Raw genomic sequence first — 23,021 nt, 5'->3', positions numbered from 1 at the left:
TGCGGAGAAATCTCCTAAGAGACGGCTGCCGGCGTCGCCTCTGCGCCCGGGAGGCGTGGAGCAGAGGGCGCGGAGCCGAGAGGGAGGGGCGGCGGGGGCCGGGCAGCACCGGAGGCGGCGCGCGGGGCTCGCCGCGGCGCAGTCTCCTCCCGAGCGCAGCCCCGGCCGGCGAGAGCGGCGGCGAGCGCGAGCCGCAGCCGGTGCCCGGGCCTCGGAGCGGGGAGGCGGAGGGCCGGAGAAGGCGGCGGACCGGAGCGGCGGGCCGCGCTCGGGCCCCCGCCGTGTGCGCGTCCTCCTGGCGGATCCCGGTAAGTGAGGGCGTCCGAGCCCCCGCCAGCCGCCAGGCTTGGTGGCCTCAGTGGTCGCTGTCCCCGGATCCCGGTTGCGCGCATCCCGCTGCCGCGCCGCAGGCTCACAGGTGGCTCCGCGGTGGACGTGGGTGCCCCAGGCCCCGCAAGGAGTTAGCCAACTCTCTCCGCTCCGGGGTGCGGCTTTCGAGCCCCCGCTTCTCCCACCCCAATCGCCCTTGCTTCCGGCTCGGGGTCGGGGGCCCGGGGCAGGGCCTGCCGTCGGGGGAGATGCGCAGAGGGGAGCTCCCTTCCCCTACCCACCCACAAAAGATTCGGGGAGATGCGGGCCAAGCGCCTCCCCAGGCTGCATCCCAGCTCCGGGCTCGCTAGTGGGGCGTCTGTCCTTTAGTTTTATTTCCCTATTAACCCACCAGGGAAAGTTTGGGACCACACAAGGCAAAGTTGGGGCGCGGCTGGGGGTGCGCTTCGCCGGCGGAGGCAGCGTCCAGGGAGCGCAGTGGTGGGTTTGCAGGTCGAGGCTGGCTCAGGCTGGAGCCGGGAGCGCGCTCTGGGAGTTGAGTCCGTCCCTGCCAGTTGCCCCGGCCCAGCATTGTGACAATCCCGGCGCGCTGTGAGTCGCATAATCGCTCGTGCTAAGCGTCGACATCTGCAGCCAGCCGGGAATCTCTGTGATGGGTTGGGTTTATCTCAGGAGTAGCAGGCTCTCAGCCTTTGTGCCCTTGCTCTGCTCTGCAAACCTGAGCTCCAGCTAATCTCAGTGTTTAAGTGGCATGTGTTTAATTAGCTTATTTTACACCTGAGATGAGCTCAACGAATGTCTGTAAAATGAAATCGTTGATATGGGGGGAAAAAAACTTAAACAGTGTTTTCAAAGAAAATTAAAAAGAGGAACCTTCAGAATATCAGCTGTCGTGTCTGGGTATTTTACCCATCTCCTCTGTGGAAAAGAGAATGACAACTGCTTGGATATCTAAGCTACTAGAAGAGTCAGTGCCGGGACTATTTTTGGCAGATTTTGTGGACAGAGGTATTGCTGCAACTTACATATTGTTTATGAAATCCACATTTGGTCTCTTGAAATAGCCTACTTGTTAGGAGTTGTTTGATTTACTAAGTTGCCTATTTTAAATATGAGTAAAGGTTGTTTTTAAAAATAAGCTTGAGCTGGAAGCAATGCCTAGATGTTTAGGGAAGACAGTGTTCATGTCACCAGAAGGTTCTTCTGTAAACTTAAACTTTTAAAGGGCTACTTTTTTTGCATCTAATGTAGAAGAGGCTGTTCATAATAAGATCCTGAGATCTTTATGTGTGCAGGAAAAGATTACTACCTCAGCCAACACTCAACCCTTTCCAAATGATAGATTAAATAGAAAAATGCGCCTGCCACTAGAATTATATAATTGGACTAAAAGAAAACACAATGAATAATTGTTGGTTGTCAAGTACATGGATAGTTCTAAAAGAAGTGGTATCTTTTTAGCACTGAGAGGTTATTTGTACATGATTTCAGGTGGAATAAACTGATAGGTTTTCATCTATAAAATTTTATACTTAGATGTACGTTGTCTACATCTACCATTGGATTTACCAAAATGTTTGAGTTCATACATATATTATCCTAAGTGCCAACTATGTGCCACATCCTACTCTTGGTGCTTCATGTGTTTTGACTCTTCTTATCGTCAAAACAATCCTTGGTGGTAATTGTCCTAATTTTTGAAATGGGGAAACTGAGGCATGGAGGAGTAACCTAACTTACTCAAGGTTGCAATGCTACAGGATAGGACTTTATCATATCTGCAAAGTTTTCTTTTTGTAAAAAAGACATATGATTTTATGATTGACTTATCCTCGTTTTTATTTTTATTTAAGTGTAAATGTCGAAATATTTCCTGTGAAGCATAAGAATCCCTGATTGTGGAAGTGCGCCACAAGCACCGTTAACTATAAAGTGAGGAAAAGTATGAAAGAACCATCTGGTTGAGTCTACAATTTGAAGACCACCACATCCACCAGAAGCCCCAGGATGGATCTGCACCAAAGCACAGCCATCACTTCCCTTGAGAAATGGTGTTCAGATAAGTCACCATCTGGCTACAGGAGACATTATAATGTCAGGAAAAAACTGAAGTTAATTCGAATCTTAGGCCTTTTCATGGGCCTGGTAGCCATTAGCACTGTGCCATTTTCAATCAGTGCCTTTTCTGAGACAGAGACACAGAGCACAGGAGAGGGTAATGGTGCAAGTGGCCCTGGGGTAGCACACAGTTACCGTCCAAGAACTCTCTTAGATTTAAATGACAAGATTCGGGATTATACTCCACAGCCACCTCTTTCTCAGGAAGACAAATCTGAGAATAATACAGATCACGCCCAAGGAGACTACCCAAGAGACATCTTTTCCCTCGAGCAGCGAAGAAAAGGCGCCATCATTCTCCACGTCATTGGAATGATCTACATGTTCATAGCCTTAGCCATTGTCTGTGATGAGTTCTTTGTTCCTTCTTTGACTGTCATCACTGAAAAACTGGGCATCTCTGATGATGTGGCTGGAGCTACCTTTATGGCTGCAGGGGGCTCAGCCCCAGAACTTTTCACATCTCTCATAGGGGTATTCATTGCTCACAGCAATGTTGGCATAGGCACAATCGTGGGATCAGCAGTGTTCAATATCCTCTTTGTTATTGGCATGTGTGCTCTGTTTTCTAGAGAAATCTTAAACCTGACGTGGTGGCCGCTCTTTCGGGACGTGTCCTTCTACATCGTTGACTTGATCATGCTGATCATATTTTTCCTGGATAATGTCATCATGTGGTGGGAAAGCTTACTTCTCTTAACAGCTTATTTTGGCTATGTGGTTTTCATGAAATTCAACGTCCAAGTAGAAAGATGGGTGAAGCAAATGATCAATCGCAATAAAGTCATCAAGGCGACAGCGCCAGAGGCACAAGCAAAGGTTGGTGGTGGTGGTTGTTTATTTAATGTTCTTCTCGACCATAGTTCTGAATTCTTATGTTTTTGAGATCTGCCACTTTTTTAATGTGATGGTGTTTTGGGCTGTAGTGGATAGCAGACTTCTTTCTGCAGGTCTGTGATAGCCAGAATAACATGATGGTGGGAAAAATAATTTGGGGGTATTCTTGCGGGTGTCTCCTAGATTCTCAAGCTACTTGCTTCAGAGTGAAAGGTTGGTAAATATAGGTTACGTAAGCATCCCAGAGCAGACTCAGCAGTTGTCTCTTATTTTCTGAAAGGAGGCATAACTATTTTGTGAGCAATTTAATTTTCATGGAAAAGTATGTGTGTGCCTAGCAAGTGGCAGGGCTTTTTTTAAATTTAAAATGGGTGTGTGACAATTATCAAGAACCATCTCTTTAAAGGTATTTAGGGGAAATATTTGTTTGTGTCACCTCACCAGAGCTGTACCTTTAAGTCAGCAGCCTGGAGCCTAGCAGGACTGGTCGTTACAGTGGGTCACAGCTATTCTTCTGGATCACACAATAATGCCTCAGATCTCTTGACCAGGAACTGATCAGGATTCATTAAAGAGCATCACTGGCAAGTCCTGCTTCCTGCCTCTATAGCTCGATGGCCCATTTTGTATGCCCCAAATATTTTTAAGGTAGAATTTGAGGGAGTTTTAATGACAATAGTGGCCATCTCACCACTTAGGTGGTGAGCAGATTGGTAAAGAGCTTAGAAAAAATTGATCTACAAAAATATAAACTAACTTTTTAAAATAATGGATAAGCAACACCAATAACATTTTGTAAGTATAGTAATACAGTTCTGATTTATATCCTAACATTGGAATGTTGTCTCTGAATGTGATTTTAAACAGAAAACCAAAACACATATGCAGAATTTTCTCACTAGCATCTGGGAAAATTCTCATGTGTGCAAAAAACAGATGTTGAGCAGAGGGTGAGATATGTTGTCCAGAATGGAAAAAAATTATATTAATTTAGCATAATTCCTTTATGTTCAAGTTTCATAGCCATCTATCATATTTATGGATGGAAGCAAAGTGCAGAAAAAAACCATTAGTAATATTTCCATTTATGATATGCAAAAGAGAAATGTTTTGTCCTATATTTTTTCTAACATTTCACTCAGTGTGTGGTTGTTTGTTAGAAACTAATAAAAAAAATCATTTAGCAGGATACATGGCAAACAGGCATTCAGATGTGAGAACTGAGTGTATGAGGGCATAAGACAGGGTCATCCTTGGAACCCCTCTCCCTGCTCCAATTTTGTAATCAAAAGGATGATCTCTCAAGCCCTCTCCTCAAGCCTGACTGCTAGTTTGAGTGGTTTGCATTAACAGTCTATGTGTTTATCCCAATCAGAGTACTGAACAATTACCAAGGGAAAGGCATATTTTTTAGAGGCAAGGAAATGATTTGGTGTCTTATAAATATCCTGGGCACATCAAGGGTAAAAAGTCTTTTTGAGAACTGAATCCTTTTTTGTTTTGTTACACCACAGTGGAACTTCAAACTTAGACACAGACTTGGCTGAAGGTTATGTTGGCAACATTTATGAAAAAGGAATTTGCAGAGCCATCCAATGGTGTCTTTAAGATTGCAGGGGTATTCTGTATTCTGATTTGGGGGGTGTGGGGAGAGCTGGTTTCGTGCATTTGGGAATAACTTTTTAAATATGGTTTATAAACAGTATTTAATCAATTATAAGCCATTTATTAAAGTAGCTCTGGATTTTTAGGATTTTTACCTACTATATTAGGTGACTGTCATGTCATTTTTATGGTAATTTAAAAGTCAACAACTTAGGCTGACAACCTGAACAGTTGTTGTTCATATCCATAATTTTGTGCTAGGCTTAATATTCTGCATCTTTTAAATTTGGAAATTCTGGATTTACCTAATTAAAAAAGAAAGCAGATTATATTCATGACTATTTCTCCTGTTTCTAATTTTCCCCTAAAATGGGTTCATTGTATTATTTTCCTTTTAGCACCAAATAGCTTTAGTTTATTTTATTTAATCATTACTATTTTTTTTTTGGCATTCAATAACTAGTTTGAACTATAAATTATCATGGAAACAAAATTTTTTAACATTGCTATGTCTTGTTTGATATTCCTCAAAAATGCTATAACACGGTTATATATTTTTAGGTGGAATAGTATGTAATGATGTGTGATTTCCTTCAGGAAATTTCACCTTGCCAATTTCACTTTTGAATTATGGCTGGAAAAATTTTTTTTGCCAGCAATTGGTCTTTATCTTACGCCTAATTTCAGAATCTTATGGAGGTTTTGCTCTCACACTGAACGTAAGGTGTCCCTAAGAGTCGGATGAGTCCTCGAGTGTGGCCGTCTAGTTCCCTGATCTGCAAAGTTGATTTCTGGCTGTGTACCCCACTTTTCATATGGAAGCTGGTGCTTCTGACGTCATCAGAACACTCAGAAAAGAGACCCTAAGCCAAAGGCATCCTTCAGTGGAGTCTTCATAGAGGGGAACGTGCTGTACAAGAATTTAGGAAGCGTGCTAAGCATGTTTTCATGCAAAGCCACCTCATTGTCTTATTTGCACAATTATGGGGCAGAGGAGTTAGGGAAAGTGGAAGAAATGTATTTTAGATCTTCTTGTGCAAATTATCAATGGTTCTTGCTAAAAGATCATCAACTGCTGGGCTCTAGGCAGTGAACTATCTTTGAAACTACTTGCTTCATAGACAACTTGAAAATCTTAATTTGGGTTTATTATTGATGATGTATATCATGGAGCAACTGTGAAGCATGGAAAAATGTGAACTGGTATTTTTTTCATAGTTAAAGTAATAGTTTCTCGTTTTGTTTAATTGTGCTACCCTGTGAACAATTATTTGTCATTTTTATTATTTCTTTTAGTGATAATATTATCCTTTAAAAAGTTGTGTAGTGTCATGACATGGTGAAGAGACCCTGGGCTTTGACTCAGGGGAAAAAGGTTTTAAGCCAGGTGTGTAATAAGCCCTGTGACCCCAGAGAAGACACATAAACTCTGAACCTCAGTTTCCTAATTTGGAAAATGAAAATAATAATACCTGAAGTTGGGAAAATTATTAAATGAAGAACATGAATGTGAAGCAGCTAACATAGTCCTTGGCAAATGTGGGTTACTTAAAAAATGTTCATTCCCTTCCTTTTATCTTTCATTCTTAAAAGAAAAGTGATTCAGAATAATTATTTCAAATTCGAGAATTTCAAAGCATTCCTTGAAGATTGGAATTCATGTCAGTGAATCACTGAGTTAAGCAGACCATTGTCTTTCTTAGGGGCATATAATATTTGTTGTATTGTAATATTTATAAGCCCTAGTTCACATACAGTGAATATATGCAGGCCACATATTATCATAAACTCCAAGGAAACCTCCAAATGCTTTGTTGTTCTGAAATTTTATTGTGCAGAATTTTGCTTGAAATAAGTAGGCCATTAGCTGCAGTTTAGAAATGTCTATGCTAAGCAGAGATTTTTGTTGTAAGGATATTTTTATTTATAAATGATTGAGACTGTCTTCTAAAAACCTCTCCATAGCTGGTTAGGAATAAATTTGAATGCTGCAGGATGGGAAGTAGGGGAATTTCAGGGCATCTGGTGCATTTCGCTGTGCGCCTGGCCGGGCTGCTGAGTTCCGTTGATCTGTGATGATGCTAGGCTGTCGTTGGCCTAGAAAGCAGCTGTCCATGGTATTTAACTTCTTCTTAGACTTGGCACTGTAATCTGACAGCAAGTCAGCCCGATTCTAATGAAGGGAATGGTCTAAATAAAGATGCTTAAAGCTGGATAGTTGAAGAGCAGCCTCCTTAGTAATTTAGGTGTGCCTTGCTTTATTCAGTTTGTGTGTTCTTGAAAAGTTGTTTGTGAACAGAGTGTTTGCAATTCAAATTATTATTCATGTTCATGGGAAAACTGGAATCGAAACAATACTATAAATATTCCTCGTAAAGTATTTCTGATAAGATGCTAAGCCATACAAAATTATATAAATACAAATGAATAGTCCCAAGCTTGCTTAAGACACAGAATATGTTATAAATTCAACCTTTATTCCCTCTCCAAACCTATTTAATAAATTAGTAAAATTAACGTACAAACTTCAAAGAAGGTAAGGTAAGATTGTCCTTATAATAAATCAAAGGATAGTATTACTCGATAGACTTGGGAACTCTCTTTGCTTCTCAAAATAAAGAAAATTTAGGCATTAAAATTCTTAAATGACGAGATGCCTGTGAATGTATAGTATTCTTTGAGGTTCCTGGGCCCAATTCTAGTGTGTGTGTTTGGGGGAGTGCTTCCCACACAACACTAAGCAATTCTCAGACCACCAGCAGGGTGTCTCAGAATTCAGCTGTATTCTGACACTGTCTACCCGGAGATATCATCACATTCCACAGGTTAAGAGTTCAGTCCTACAAGACTGCCCACCCCCCACCCCCCACTTCAGATGCCAGTCAAAAGCCCAGATTGTTACCTGTACTTCTGACCAACTGGGTATAAGTCAGAAGTTCCCATGACCCCCTGCTCGGGTTTGATTAATTTGCTAGAGTGGCTCACAGAACGCAGAGAAACGTTTTGCTTATTAGATCACTGGTTTATTAAAAAAGAATATAACTCAGGAATAGCCAGATGGAAGATATGCATAGGGCAAGGCTTAGGGAAAGGGTGCAGAGCCTCCAGACATGCTACTCTCCCAGCACCTCCATGTGTTCACCAACCCAGAAGCTCATGAACCCCATCCTTTTGGGGTTTTATGGAGGCTTCATTACAATGATTGATTAAATCATTGGCTGTTGGCGATTGATTCGACCTCCAGCCCCTCTCCTCACCCCAGAGGCCAGGGGATAGGACTGAAAGGTCCAACCCTCTAATCACATGGTTGGCTCTGTTGGCAACCAGCCCCCATCCTCAGGTGCTTTCCAAAAGTCCCCTCACTAACATAACAAAAGATACCTTTATCAGTCTCATCACTTTGGAAATTCCAAGGATTTTTGGAAGCTGTGACCCAGGAACTGTGGACAAAAAACAAATATATATGAGAAGTATATTTTGGTTATCTGAATGACCAAATGTATATTTCTTATAAATCACAATATTGCGAGTATGTGCGTTTATCCAGGGATACAGCACGGGGCTATTTTTCTTTTTTTCTTTCCCTCTACTTATATAAAAGCAAACTGTTCAGTTACTGCATGTGATTTAGAGAGTGAACAAGGCATTTTTAGAGACCCAGAATGCCCAGTGTATTGTAATACACAGAGTTCAGATTGCCCTTGGCTGTTCCGCTGGCTACTCTGGTTTCTCTAGCCAGAGGGGACCTAAACTTTGTGAATCCTTCTGGCAGTGCTGAGAGCGAAGAGTTACCATGACATCCCTTCCTCCCTCCCTTTCTCCTTTCTCCTTTTCCTCTCTACCACTCCACCCCCCTTTTTTTGGTAGAACCAGATAATTTGTATTTTAACTTTAACAAGGAACGGTATTGTTATGTTAAGATGCTTTCTGGCTGTTGAGGAGACAGGTACATCCACAGTGTGGATTTGGCTGGTTTAGTTTTTCCATTCTTTTACGTTCAATCTTCTTTTGTTTTAGACAAATGTTTTGTGCCCATCTCAGCCTATCAATAATCAGTGTTATGGCTGGACTAGCCCTTTTCGTTCTTATTGTGATTGCAAGATGCCCTTCAGCAATAACCGTCAGGAAACTTTGAAAAAATAAAGGTTTATTACTTACAGGACCTGGAAATTAAACAGCACACCTGGGGCCACACGGTGAGGTCATGGGGAGAGAGAGAGAGAAAGAGCGCATGGGCCTGGGGTTCAGCTTTTATTGAGGTTGAGGATGGGGGCCTTGGGTTTTGCAGGCTCACTCTCTACTGGTGAATTTAAAACATAAGAGTTGGAATTTAAAGCGGGGAGAGAAAAAACAAGTGGCCGAAAAGGCCAGTTATTGAAATCAACCAAGATCTCTAAAACAAAGGAGACTCAGTGGGGGGAGGCGGCCTGGCTCTTTGTCTAGTCATGTGGCTGGCAACGTGTTTATCTGAGAGAGCCATCGTTGAAGTGGATGCCTCAGCAATCAAAGCTTAAGTTAGGCACTTGCATTGCAAAAGAGAAAAAAACAACTATCAGGGCTTACACTACAATAAGTCTCTAGTAAACAGAATATAGTGGCATTTTGTTTAATTCTGTTTGACAATCATTATCTTTTAACTGGAAAGTGTAGTTTATTTACATTGATTCTGATTACTGTTACATTTGGATTCTCTTCTTTCATGCTATTTTATACTTTGTGTTTGTTTGGATCTTTCCTTTTAGAATTTTTTCTTGCCTTCTTTTGGATTTTTTTTTCCTAAATCTGTTCTTTCCATTAATTGTTTGGAATTTCTACACCCTATTTCTATTCTTTTTGTGTTTACCCTAAAAATTTTAACATTTATGTTTAACTCTACATAGTATAAAGTTAATTAATATCTTTACACTCCTGCTAAACAACCTATGGACCTTAGAACATTTTAACTCAGTCACTTCTTCCTCATGGTATATGATTCGAAGTCCATGATTTAAGTTCTACCTTGATGTTTTATAACAGCTTTATTGAGGTAGAAGCTTCACTTTTTTAACCCTACAAATTAGACATTGTCATTATACCATAAATGTTTTAAGATTTATCCACACTTTTACCAGTTTTTTCCCTCCTCATTCTTTTTCTCATATCAGATCTTTTTTCTATGATTTTTTTCCTCTACTGACTTACACTCTTTTTAAGTTCCTTTAGCAAGAATCTGTTCAGAGTAAATGCTCTTGATTTTTATTTGCTTAGAGATGTGTTTCACTTTTGTTCTTGAAAGATAGTTTTGGTGGGTAGAAAATTATTTTCTCTTCCTACTTTGAAAATAATATTCCACTGTCTCTGACTTCCATTTTGGATGATGAAAAGACTGCTATTGGTGTAAATGTTTCTCCTTTGTAAGAAATCTGTCTTTTCTCTTTGACTACTTTTAAGGTTTTCTCTTTGTTTTTGGTGTTCAGCATTTTCCTTATGCTATGTCGTGTGTTATTATAAATAACTTATTTATCCCCTATTTCTGATTCATTACACTTCTTGAATTTGAGGATTAGTACCTTCCACCAATTTTGCCTCTACCTCATTCTTCCTATAATCTTCTAGAATTCTGATTAGATAGATGTTGTACCATCTCAACTTATCCTCCATGTCTTTTAACTATTCATTTTCTCTATCTGTGTTCCCACATTCTGGTCATTTTTTTATATCTGCCTTCTAGTTTCCAATTTTCTCCTCAATTTTGTCTAATCTGCTCTAAAGCTCATCTGTTGAGTTTCCAATTTTAACTATTATATTCTTTATTTCTAGAAGGTGTTGTGGCTCTTTTTCATGTCCTTCAGGTTGATTTTCATCGTTTCTTATTCCTTCATCGTTTAATGCCTTCTTTTATTTCTCTAAACATGTTAAATATATTTATATTTATATTTCATAGTTGATATTTCTGGTGCCCATATTCTTGCAGGTCTAGTTTTATTGTTTTATTGATTCTTGATCATGCTTCTTTATGTATTTAGTGAGTTCTTTTAAAACTTTGAACTCGTGTCCCTTGGAACTTTACCTGTGGGAAGTTGTCGAGGCCTGATTTTAAGTGTATTCCTCCAGAGAGAACTATATTCTGTCAAGTGCCTGGGAGCTCAACCAACTCGAGACCATTCTAACCAAAGTGTTTGACTTTTTTCTAGCTAGGTGATGTGAATTCAGACTCCAAACCCATGTGAGTGAACCTGTGGTTAGAAATTCTTAAAGGAGACTCTTTTATTTCTCTCTCTCTCTTTTTTTCTGTTCCACTCAAAACCAAGACTAAAATAGGCACATCCTACTATTTCCTTTTGCTAGGCAGATTGTTTTTCCTTATTCACCCACTGAAAGTGCCAGCCCTTTAGGATTTCTAACTTATCAGGTGAGGAGGGCTCTAAACTACCTCCTTTTCAGGCCTCATATTTGTAGCTTCTAAAAACCAAGTCTCTGGCCGTGGGGGAATGACAAATACCTCGAAGGCAAAGCAATACAGACCTCTCTGAATTTGTGCTTAGTTGATGTTCTGGGTTCTAAGAAATCCCTAATTCCTCACTAACATAGTTTGGTGATTTTAAATACATTAAAAAATACAATATCCAACATTTGGGGTTGTAAAGTACTGAGAAGAGTTTCTCTGAATGTTTAATCTATTATATTGCCAGAAAATATGTTTCAGACTTTGGATTTGTCAAAAGATAATGCATATGACAAGGGACACTGATATGGAATTTTAATTGTATATTCTCAGAATGTTTAATACAGCCTGACCATTGTATTAAAGCTCCGCATCAATAAATCCTACCAATGACAAATTTTGAGTCAAATCAATTCTAAGAGGCAATTCTAACAGAAAGTTATATGAGGCCACTTTAAAATCTAGATTTGTTTTTTAAATAATATTTTTCTCAGATATTAAAAATAATATAGTCATTGTATAAGATTATAAAAACACAGAAAAATAAAAAGAGAAAATTTAAAATAGCCTATAATCTCTCCATTGCACCATCCAAAAATAACTATGAACATTTTTGCATGTATTCTTCCAGACTTTTCTCACATACACATACACACATTCACATATATACTGTATATCTAAATAAATTGGAAAGATATTGGAGGTGCACAATTTTAAACTTATATTGACTATATACCATTTTAAATTTTTTCTAACTTGGCTTATTATGAGCATTTCCACATGTCATTAAATGTTCTTCTAAAATTCAGTGTTTAGCATTATGATAAAATAGAAAGTCACTTTCATATTATAAATCGTTGTAATATTTCACTACTATAAAAAAATGCTACAACCAATACCCTTACATATGAATTTCTGATTTTGGAGAAGCAGAAATTCTGGATCAAAGTTTATGAGCTTTTTAAAGTTTCTGCTATATTGCTATATCCTTGGCAGTGTTGACTATTATAATTTTTAATGTTTTCCAGTTTCATAGGTGAAACAGCATTTTATTGTTTTAATTTGCATTTCTTTGATTAATTGGGAGGTTGAGTGTTGAAAAATATGTTTACTGAGAATTAAATTTTTCATTTATAGATTGTCAGTTTCCTATATGTCCTTTGTGTCATTTCTAAAGTTTGCTGGATGACTCAAAGATCTCTTACAAATATATGCTGAGAATCACTAACTTTAGCTGCCATCCCTCCCCACATTTCCACACTTGAGTAAAGCCAGGAGATTTTTATGATTTTATTTCAAAGGATGAATTATTCTGAAGAAGGAGGCTTTGTGACCCAGGATTTTAGAAATGAGGTTCCCAGGGACTCCCAGGTGCCCTCAGCCATGTGACCTCGGGGGATTATGTACCTCCTAGGACCTCAGTTTCCTCATCTGGAAAATGAGAGATTTGACCTAGATGACCTGAAAGATTGCTTTCAGCTTGTCATTTCTGTCCTCGGAAGCTCTAATACTTACTATGCTCTAATCCTCCAACACATCAAAGTAATAACCTAACACATTCACCTAAAATAGAAGACCAGACTCTAAGCATACCCAGATCACCAAACTCTTTCCCTAAACTGGCTTACATGTGGTAGTTTCACTCAAATGATTTGATTGGGTTGGCCAAGCCGTAATTTTAGTGTAAGCATGCTGAAGGAGGTGGCTCTTCCAGATGGACAGGAGAACAATTTCTCCTCTTGCATGGGAGAAGGTCGTTCAAGTTTACTGCAGGACTGTAGACCTCCTCAGCACCTGTGGCTTCTGCAGTGAAAACCCTCCTTGGCAGCTGCATGTGTGTCCCTGGGCTGCCGGTCTCTGCTGGTCTCTCCAAAGTTGAGAGAAGGGAGAGATCTGAAAACTGGACATGGTAATACCAGGTCCTTACCGCATCAACACTCTGAAATAGATATCATCTCCACCTGCAGATCAAGAATCTAAGGATCAGAAAACATAAATGTTTGCCTAAGGTCCAAATTTAGTGGTATTAAATTGCATTTGAACTGAGTCTGTCTGACTCTAAATGTGTGCTCGTTGCCTTAGTGCTTTCCACTGGACAGTTGGGAATAAAGACAAAGCAAACCTCCAAATTAGATTCACGTTTCATATTAGCCTCTGTCAAGTCAATGACTTTTGAATATTTTTCACCACGACCCCCACTAAGAAATATATTTTACATCTCTACCTGGTATATACACACGCATGCACATATGCATCCATATGTATATATTTACATATACATATAAAAATAAAATCTAAGTGTGAGGCACTTTTGTGTTTCTTATATTTTCTCTTCTGTTAGAAATACTAGTTTCTGCCCTCTAAAATAATTTCATGACCCACCAATGAGTTGTGACCTGAGTTTTAAAAAATACCATGTTCAGGGCCCGCCCGGTGGCATATTGGTTAAGTGCGCACGCTCCGCTGCGGCAGCCTGGGGTTCTCAGGCCCGGATCCTGGGCACGCACTGATGCACCGCTTGTCAAGCCATGCTGTAGCAGCGTCCCATATAAAGTAGAGGAAGATGGGCACGGATGTTAGCCCGGGGCAGGTCTTCCTCGGCAAAAAAGAGGAGGATTGGCATGGATGTTAGCTCAGAGCTGATCTTCCTCGCCAAAAAAAAAAATAATAATAATACCATGTTAAGAAATTTCTTTTTTCTCCTTCTTCCTTTTAGCAGGGCTACCCCGCAGCACTGTGCTAGTTCACTGCACAAGGACATCTGTCGGATTAAGGGGGTGAATAGGGGCAGAAATCCAGACATCACTCTACTGGACAAGCAGTGAGCTTTTGTGTGGGACTGTAGCTGCCCAGAGGAAGGAGTACCTTTTCTTAATTCAATAAATGTGCCCTCTGGGCTGGTGGTGGCCTTGCTTCTTACCCCTGTCTGGCTCTGACATAGACGGATTGCAAGGTAAGGAAGGTGCAGATCGAAGCACGGTGTGTTCCCTGAGCCTCAACTCATCCTTGGTTCCTGATGAGCTCGTCATCAGGTGGAAAAGAAATGTGGATGAAACAGGGAGGTATGAAATCAGAGAGAAGCAGAACCTTGCGAGAAGGTCGAAGCTGCTTTTCAATGAGGTTGGTTTCCTTTTTGTGAAGGACTGGATTTGTAAACCAAATGATGCAGACACCGTTCTTGTGCTGGTAAAAACTGGTGGGTTTGGAAAGGGTCTGGGCACCGGGCCGTAGTAATGCCATATTTACAGCTTTAAAGGATGCACTCACAATGCTGCATTGGCAGGAACCAAGCCTGGAGAGATGGAGGCCCTTTCATCCTACACACTGCCTATCCAACCTGATCCAGGCACTTGGCCCCAAGCATCTCCTCTGAAAATGAGGCGGCTAGTGTATCTCCAAGGTCCCCACCAGCTCCGATAACTCGGTGCTTCCCTGTTCGTGGGAAAGAAACCCGTATATGTCAGTGATTATGGACTGGCCAGCAGAAGAGGTGGTCTGGTAATGAAGCCCTAAACTTACCTCCTTCAGAGTGCTTTTCCAATTAAGAAACCCAATTAAAAGTGATCAGTTCCTTTGGAGGGGTAATGAGGGCTTCCTGACATCCATCCACAGGACCTTCTTGGAAAGGGCCAAGTGAGTTTCTGGTGCCCTGCAGATAACTTTCTCTTTTGCTGCTTGACGGACGTTGAGCTGGGCTGGCAGGTTGCAGGAAGAAGCACAGGTTCCACTTTCAGCAGCCCTGTTCCTCCCGCTTGAACCTGTCATCTGTTGCCCTTGCCACTCAAGTAGGCTGGGGCAGCGTCATTTTGCCCTGCTGCCTGGTAGCAATCAAATAGATGTTGAACCACTTTTATTTCAGGCCTGTGGTAGGCCTCGAGCATTGGTGCATTCCAGGAACCTGTGATTTTGTTTTCTGAGAGTATGATGGTTAAGGGTTAACACAATAGAATTACTATTTAAGCCTAGGATAGAGTGCAACCCTCCTAGGTGTGTGATCCTGGGCAAGTTACTTAACCTCTCTGGACTTACTTTTGTTTCTCCACAAATTAAGAAAAATAATAGCATTTCCCTCATAGGGAGGCTGTGGTTTTTGATGAGATTGCACAGGAAAAGTGTTTTTTTCCCTTGAGTCCCTACCCTGTGCTACTAGCCTGCTCTCCCTGAGTCCTGTCTCCCCGTGGTGTGTTTTCCTCCTGCCATCTCAAGACTTTGCATCACTTCCCAGGCCCTCTTCTCTGTTCCTCCCGTGCAGCTAGATGAAGGTACAGTTCCCCGACTTATCTCTCACTAATAGTCAAATCCTCAGTGTTCTGACTTGAACCTGCTTTCCCTCTGTTCTTGCAGAGGATTAAGAGAAAAGCAGTTTCTCTAACCATGAAACTGATCCTCACTCGACCATGAAATTCTCTCGAGCCCTCCTGTCACTGCCCTAAAAATGTGTTTACTCTTTTCTTACATACATCGTCAATATTTAATCTTAGCTTGTCACAGCTCCATCCAGTCATGGCTGTGTCTGATGTTGGTTTGCCAGCATCTTTGTTTTCTGTTCTGGATTGAATCACTCCCCTTGACTTGGGGACTAGCCAACCCCATTTGCGGGATATGGTGCCTGGCTCCATGTCATGGGTAAAAGGGCAAAGGACACTTAACGTCCTTGAGAGTGGTGGTAATGAGTGTTCATGGTAAAAGGTCTGGGCCTGAATCAATCATAAAATGTCGTAGCTTATGTATTAAAGTCAAGTGGCAAACAACACATTTCCGACTTAAGAAGCAGGATTCGTTAGAAATTCTCCAGTCCTCCCAGCTTGCAAGTGTGGGTGTCACGACAGGTAAGGGCCCTCAATTCTAAAAGCCAGATCACTCCAGCTGTGGCCTCAAAATAGTTCTCCTTGCCTTCTAGCATTATATAGTGTTTCTTTCTATTGACTTCTTTATAACAGTTTTTTTGAGGTAGAATTCACTTACCATAGAATTCACCCTAAGTGTGCAATTCAGTGGTTTTTCATATATTTACAGAGTTGTAAAACCATCGCCACTATTTAGTTTTAGAACATTTCATCACGCCCGAAAAGGAACCCTGTACCTATTGGTAGTTACTCTCCATTTCTCTCACCCCCCTGTCCTTGGTAGCCACCAATCTATTTTCTGTTGCTAAGGATTTCCCTTGTGGACATTTCATATAAATGGAATTATATAATATGTGGCCTTTTTTGTCTGGCTTCTTTCACTTAGCATAATGTTTTTAAGGTTCATCTATGTTGTTGCCTTTTTATGGCCAAATATTCCATTGTATGAATATACCACATTTTGTTTATCCATTCATCAGTTGATGGACATTTGGGTTATTTCCACTTTTTGGCCATTATTAATAATGCTGCTGTGAACATTTGCTTACGAGTTTTTGTGTGGATATATGTTTTCAGTTCTCTTCGGTATACACTTCAGAGTGGAATTGCTGGGTCATATGCTCACTCTGTGTTTAACATTTTAAGGAACTGCCCAACTGTTTTCCAAAGTGGCTGCACCATTTTGCATCCCTATCAACAATGTATGAGCGTTCCAATTTCTCTACATCTTTGCCAACATTTGTTGTTATATGTCTTTTTGATTATACTCATCCTAGTGGATGTGAAGTAGTATCTCATTGTGATTTTGATTTGCATTTTCTTGAAGGATGATGATGTTGAACATCTTTTCATGAGTTTATTAGCCATTTGTATATCTTCTTTGGAGAAATGCCTATTCAAATCCTTTATCCATTTAAAAATTGGGTTATTTGCCTTATTGTTGAGTTTAAGAGTTCTTTATGTATTCTGGATACAAGTCTCTTACCATATGTATTATTTGCAAATATTTTCTCCTATTCTGTGGGTTGTTAAGGAATGTGCTCTGTAGATGGGACAGCTCCTGGACTGGGAACCCCTGGGTCTCCAAGCTGTTCCATATTGTTCTCTAGGCATACTTGTATCTAGAGTGATTTGGGAGCCTTGGACCAACCCCAACGCTGCCTCTTCCCTTGAGTTGGTCTTGAGAAAAGATCGATCCACTAGAAGCTAAGGACTGGAGGAGGATTCAAGGTTTGTTGGGGTCCAGGACTTCCTGATTATGGAGAACCTGGGAACATGAATCTACTTGAACACTGGACCTAGGATGCTTGTCATCTGGTTGCTACATCACCCTTCCTCACCTACTCCTCACTCTTCTCTGTATTATCTAAGAGAGTTTCCTGTCATCAAACCCCCTTCCCTACATCTTGCCCAGAAGCCCAGTTGGGCCACAGTCCTTCACTTCCAGATGTGCCATTTTGCTGTCTGGACCGTGGTGCTTAGCTTTATACATCTTGGTTTTGGGCTGATCCTGCCTGTCTACCCCGTCTCCCCAAATATAACCCCTCCCACTCCAGGCCCCGGGAACATTTGCATCCATCTTGAACAAGGCTTTGTAAGTGTATGGAGCTATATACAGTAAATAATAACAATACCAGTAATGATCTACTCCATCATTGTCTAGCATGAACAGTAATTGCACAAGCCTGATTAATGAGCACACTCTGAGGGTAAAGAGAGCTTATCTAAGCAATCATGCTTTGTACAAAAATGCACAATTGGTTCAAAGCTCCAGTGGTTTCCAAGGGACTCAGGAAACACCGCCTCTCTTGCTTCTAGCTTGCTTCAGCTGCACAGGAACTGGTGGCATGGTGGATGGCGTTTTGTGGCCCTGAACAAGGCTGATTTATTTAAATAGGTTCCAATGTGCCAGGCTGCTCTTTTGAGGCTTGCTTTGAAGGGCCGTTACAAATCTGCTGTTTTCTGCTGCCTTTTATTTTAAGTCCAATTAAGTGGAGAGCCACAAATAGCTCTGACCTTGAAAGTCTAAGTGAAGGTGAGATGTGAGAACAGGCTTAGGAAACATATGTTTTGGCACGTTAATGCTCTGCAAGCTACACACACTTAGGGAAAATAAATAGAACAGGACAAGAGAATGTCGTGCTTTCGGAGGAAGAATTTGAATGCCCTGGAAAATAGCACCACATGCTTCATTGGTGGATAATCATAAACTGCTAAAAATTAATACAAGTCTATCTCACTTCACTGTGGCTCTGGAAGACAAGCCCCAAATGAGTGGTATTGCCAGTGATGTTCAGTGCATAGTCACCTTGCGTCGGCATCTCTGCAGCATGCCACTACCGAGCAATGCTTCCTTTCTCTCAGCAGCCTCAGTCCATGTTTTTGGTTATTTATTTTTAGTAAAACAGTGCTTAGAGTACCATACCACCATTTCAGATCAGTTTTTTGCAAATATGGATCACAGGACAAACCTTCTGTAGTTGAATAGCTTGTTTTAAAAATATTATCAGCATGGAGCCTCTTATACGAATTCTTCAAGTCCTAGAATTCGGTTATAGAGATTTAAAGAGTTTTTATAACCATCTTAAAAAATAATATTTAGTATTTTATGTTCTATGAGCTACTTTTCTCTCTTTTTAACCTTAACCTAACCAGTCCAGGGGGAAAAAATTCTTGTCCGAGAATCTTACTGACTTGCTGGATGGTCATTGTTAAGTTTTAGTTTCTAGACACCTACTTAAAAATATTTTTATGTTTCTACTACCTCAGTAAATGCTCCAACATTTCAAGAGTTATATATGTGTTTATCTGTCCCCAATTTTCTACATCAAGAAATAGGAGCAGATGGCTTTTCCCTTGTCTCGTAGGATAGTGTGATAATTAATGAGATGACAGGAATGGATCACTATCTGAGCCCATGTTCAAATGAAACTGCAGACATAGAGAGACAGAGGCAAGTGATGAATGAGAATATTAGGAAGTAGGATTAGAGTGATTTCAAGCACATTTTTAGTGTAGGGTTCAAATAAATTGTCTTTATAGAAAGGATTCCTCTAATGTGAATATTTTGAAAAAATGTTCATGTAGTCATCTTGAGAGATTAATAAAGCACTTTCTGGCAATCTGTATTTGTGTATGATTGTAATCCCAAGAACTTCCATTTATCCAGAAGTCCCATATCCGGATGTCCAGAACAGAACCAAGATCCAAATCCAGGAGGACTTTTGAGCAGCCAAATATATGCCAGAAGATCAATGCTCTCAATTTCATGCTCTTAATCATACAACAACTTCTTGAGACTCTTTATAAGACTCTGTTTAATTTTATCATGTACAAAATTCAAATAAGTTAGGTTGCCTGGTTTCCCTGCCCATAAAGAAATTAGAAGCAGCAAATGTGGTCTGTATGGGACAGGGGATTTGTAGACTTCTGAGTCGGGACAGACTCCTCTGTGCACACTGATAGCCAGGCCTGCTACTGCCCTATTTGCTATCTTTAAGCAGATTTAAAAAGGCTCCCCGTTCTGAGCAGACCAATTAGAAAAAACACCCTGTCCCCTCAAGTGTAGGCATCTCTATATGTACAAGACGTGATGAGCAGAAGGCATCTTTGTGAAAAAAGAAAGGTACCATCTCCTCTGGGTGGGCAAATACAATGCCCACCAGGACTCAAGGCTTGGTGTGGAACACAGGCTCAGCTCACCCCACAACCATGCACCTCTGGGCAGTGCACCTTGCAGATCACATCAGTAAGATAGCCAATGGCAGCAAGAATTTTAAGAACTATAAGATCACACAAAAATATATCTGTGTGGGGTAAGTGTAGGTTCAAAACAGAGTACTTCACCTTCTTATGGCACCTGTGAGCATGAAAGTTATATAATAATTAATGTTGATAATATCGACAGAAATGTAGAGAGGTCTGAATCATGTTCCGTGTGCCTTGTGCTATTGGCAATGGAACTGTTGAGACAGGTTGTAGGATGGGAGCGGAGTGACCTATATGTTCACATAACTGGTGCTGTAATCCAGGTGGGTGATAATGGTGGCCTGGCCAGCGTGTAACAACAGAGGCAGTGAGGAGTGATCAAATTCTGGATTTTCTTGGAGGTAAAGCTAACAGCATTTGTTGATGGATTAGATCCAGGGTGTGATAAAAAGAGAGAAATCAAGGGTGATATCAAGATTTTTGGCCTGAATAGCTAGAAGAGTGGAATTGCCATAAATTGAAATGGGGAAGACTTCAGGAGGAATAGGTTTCAGGTGGAAGGTAGGAGTTCAATTTTGGATTTCAGTTTGAGATCCAAATGGTGAAGTTAAACATCTAAGTGGGGATGTTGAGTAGGCAGTTGGAGATGAGTCTGGAATTCAGATAAGAAATACAAGTTCAGAAATCATGAGACTCTTGATAGTGTGTAAAGCCATGGGACTGGATAAAATCACCTAGGAGTGAGTGAGGTAAGAGAAGAGAAGAGACGGAAGGCCTGAGTCCTGAGGTTTACAGCGTTGAGACAGGAGGAAAATGAGGAGGAGGCAGCAAAGGAGCCTGAGAAGTGGCAGCTCCTGAGGAAAGAAGGAAACCTGGAGACCGAGGAAGCCAGGTGAAGAAAGTATCTAACGAAGAGAGTGATTGGGTCAAGTGGTGACCAAGCAGGATGAGGACAGAGAACTGGACATCAGTTTAGCAGTGAAGAGGCCATTGGTGACTTGAGAAGACCAGTTTTGGTGGAGTGGGTGGGGTGGAAACCTGGGTAAAGTGGGTTCAGGAAATGGGAGAATGGGAATTAGAGATATGTGAAAAGGAGAACAAACAAATGGGGTGCAAGCTGTGAGAAAATGTAGGGTCAAGAGGGTTTTTTAAGTGGAAAAATCATAGCACATTTGTGTGGTAAAGGGAATGACACAGCAAAGTGGGAAGATTCAATGATTCGAGGAGGAGAGAATGACTGGGGCAGTGTCCTCGAGTCAGTGGGGAAGGGAGGGAGATCCTGACTCAAATGAAGGGTTGGCTTGGATGAGCACCACCTAGTAAGTGGTCAAGCCGGGTAGCTGCACGGCTGCAGGTAATGGGTGAATGTGTTGGAGGGACTCGTGGAAGTTCTCTTTTTGTTTCTATTTTCTCAGTAAAATAAGAAGCAACAGATTTCCAAAAGTTGATTGCAAAATGCTTTGATGAGTAATACAATCATCTATCAATCAGAGTGACGTTCAACAAAATAAAGTTGTGTGGCTCAGATTGAATTACAAAAATCTGTACTGCTTGGGAAGCCAAGAGCAGATTGATAAACATTAACTCATCTTATTTTAAAAGCCTACATTATTTTCTTGACAACAGGATAGAGCGGGGCACCTATCTGCAGTTCAGTGGGCCTAAGGAGTGGCCTTCTCACACCCTTGGGAGCCCAGTTATGTCAGTACATGGTCTATGGTAGAAACATAGAAGTCAGTGAAATATAAGCTTCATTAGGGCAGGAATTTATTTTGTTCACACATGAAGCTCCAATGCCTAGAACAGTGCCTGTCAAATAATAGGTGCTCAGTAAACAATGAATGAATGATTGATACCAAACCAAGGGCAACCAGAGTATTTTTCCCTTAAAAAGATAGTTACCAATTATGTTAACTGATCTGTTTCTACATTCTCAATTTTTCATCATTCAAGCGAGTGTGTCCATATGGCTATATTGCTGCCTTTTTCCTCCAAATACTTTATTCTTCAGAACTGACTGAAGAATATTACTTATAGCTCTGTTTTTATGGGATAATTTCAGAGGCTTTTAATCTATAAATTCACTTTGCAGTTGAAAAGCCAGCAGAATCTCTGTGCAGAATGAAAATTTCTCCCTGATCTTATCTGGTCCAGTCTCATTATTAAATGGTTATAGAGATCATAGAGTTTAATGGGTAAAATGCTCGGCACCATCTGTTGGTGAGTTGGACACCTACACTGACACATCAGACATGGTGTGGAATTTCAAAACAAGGTCCTCTGGTATTTAAGTTGTGCCAACTTGCTACCATATGGCAGGCATAGTCAGAATCAGAAGCTAAATAGAAGCGTTATGCCTTGTACTCCAGGTCTGGGTGCCTGTTTATAGTTGTCTGCTGTTTGATCTTCTTTGTAAACAGTAGGACCTCAAGGTAAGCTAATTGTTCTTTATTTCCCTTTGCTTGGCAGGATGAGTGTCTTCTCATAAATCAATAGGCCGCATACTGATTGCTGGGCAATCTTGACACAAAATAGCCGTGCAAGCACTTTTTACAGCCTATCCCAGAAGCCTCAGAGGAAAGGTGCATTGCAGTGTGGGGTAAGTTACTGAGTCAAGGAGAACAGAGGATTTTACCTGAGCAGAACAGGAGGATGTATTTTAGCTCCAACTTGTCTGGTTAGCAGGAATTATTGACAGAGACTAATTATTGACTAGTGATTAGTAGAGAGTAAAATAACTTTCTTGAGGTATTGGATTATAGTGCTCTTTAAGGATAATCATCTTCCTTATTAAAAACAAACCAAACCTGACAAGGGTCTCCCCTCTCCTTGGGTTGTCTCACGTGCACAACTGAACCCCACTGAATGACCTTTAAGGTGTACGCTACTCCCACAGGGCTTTCTGGTTCCAAGGGCTGATGGAAAGAAACCATGCTCTCTTGTTCCCTTTTAGCAAGGAGAATTTAGTTTCCAAATACTGTTATATTCTAACTCTTAGGTTGGTTTGTTCTTTAATTAAAGACTTAATGGAAACAAACAAGGGAAGGTCAGAATTCTATATGAAATAGTCCCAGTTGCAAAGTACAGTACAACTTTCTGTCCTGCCCTTGGTTATTTGTGGTTGTTCCTTCCCTCCGTCTTCCAGAGGAGGG

The 23,021-nt window shown here is 40.9% G+C and overlaps 1 protein-coding gene and 1 long non-coding RNA gene across 4 annotated transcripts in view; both read left to right on the top strand.

Annotated features, from left to right (window-relative positions):
• The first annotated feature begins 256 nt into the window (after positions 1-256).
• The window catches only part of SLC24A2 (solute carrier family 24 member 2), a 242,887-nt gene continuing 220,122 nt past the window's right edge, over positions 257-23,021 (top strand). For all 3 annotated transcript variants that reach the window (XM_058565878.1, XM_058565877.1, XM_058565876.1), the window contains exons 1-2: positions 257-308; positions 2,184-3,267. In XM_058565878.1, coding sequence (XP_058421861.1) covers positions 2,338-3,267 — 930 coding nt within the window. In that variant the 5' untranslated portion in view covers positions 257-308; positions 2,184-2,337. The remainder of the gene's footprint in view (positions 309-2,183; positions 3,268-23,021) is intronic.
• The window catches only part of LOC131420098 (uncharacterized), a 30,257-nt gene continuing 29,562 nt past the window's right edge, over positions 22,327-23,021 (top strand). The window contains exon 1 of the long non-coding RNA XR_009223464.1: positions 22,327-22,468. This is a non-coding gene — a long non-coding RNA (uncharacterized LOC131420098). The remainder of the gene's footprint in view (positions 22,469-23,021) is intronic.

This window comes from Diceros bicornis, chromosome 22, assembly GCF_020826845.1.
Source record: "Diceros bicornis minor isolate mBicDic1 chromosome 22, mDicBic1.mat.cur, whole genome shotgun sequence".
Classification (NCBI taxonomy): domain Eukaryota; kingdom Metazoa; phylum Chordata; class Mammalia; order Perissodactyla; family Rhinocerotidae; genus Diceros; species Diceros bicornis.
The sequence above is the reverse complement of the archived record's forward strand: the minus strand, read 5'-3'. Positions and strand labels throughout refer to the sequence as shown.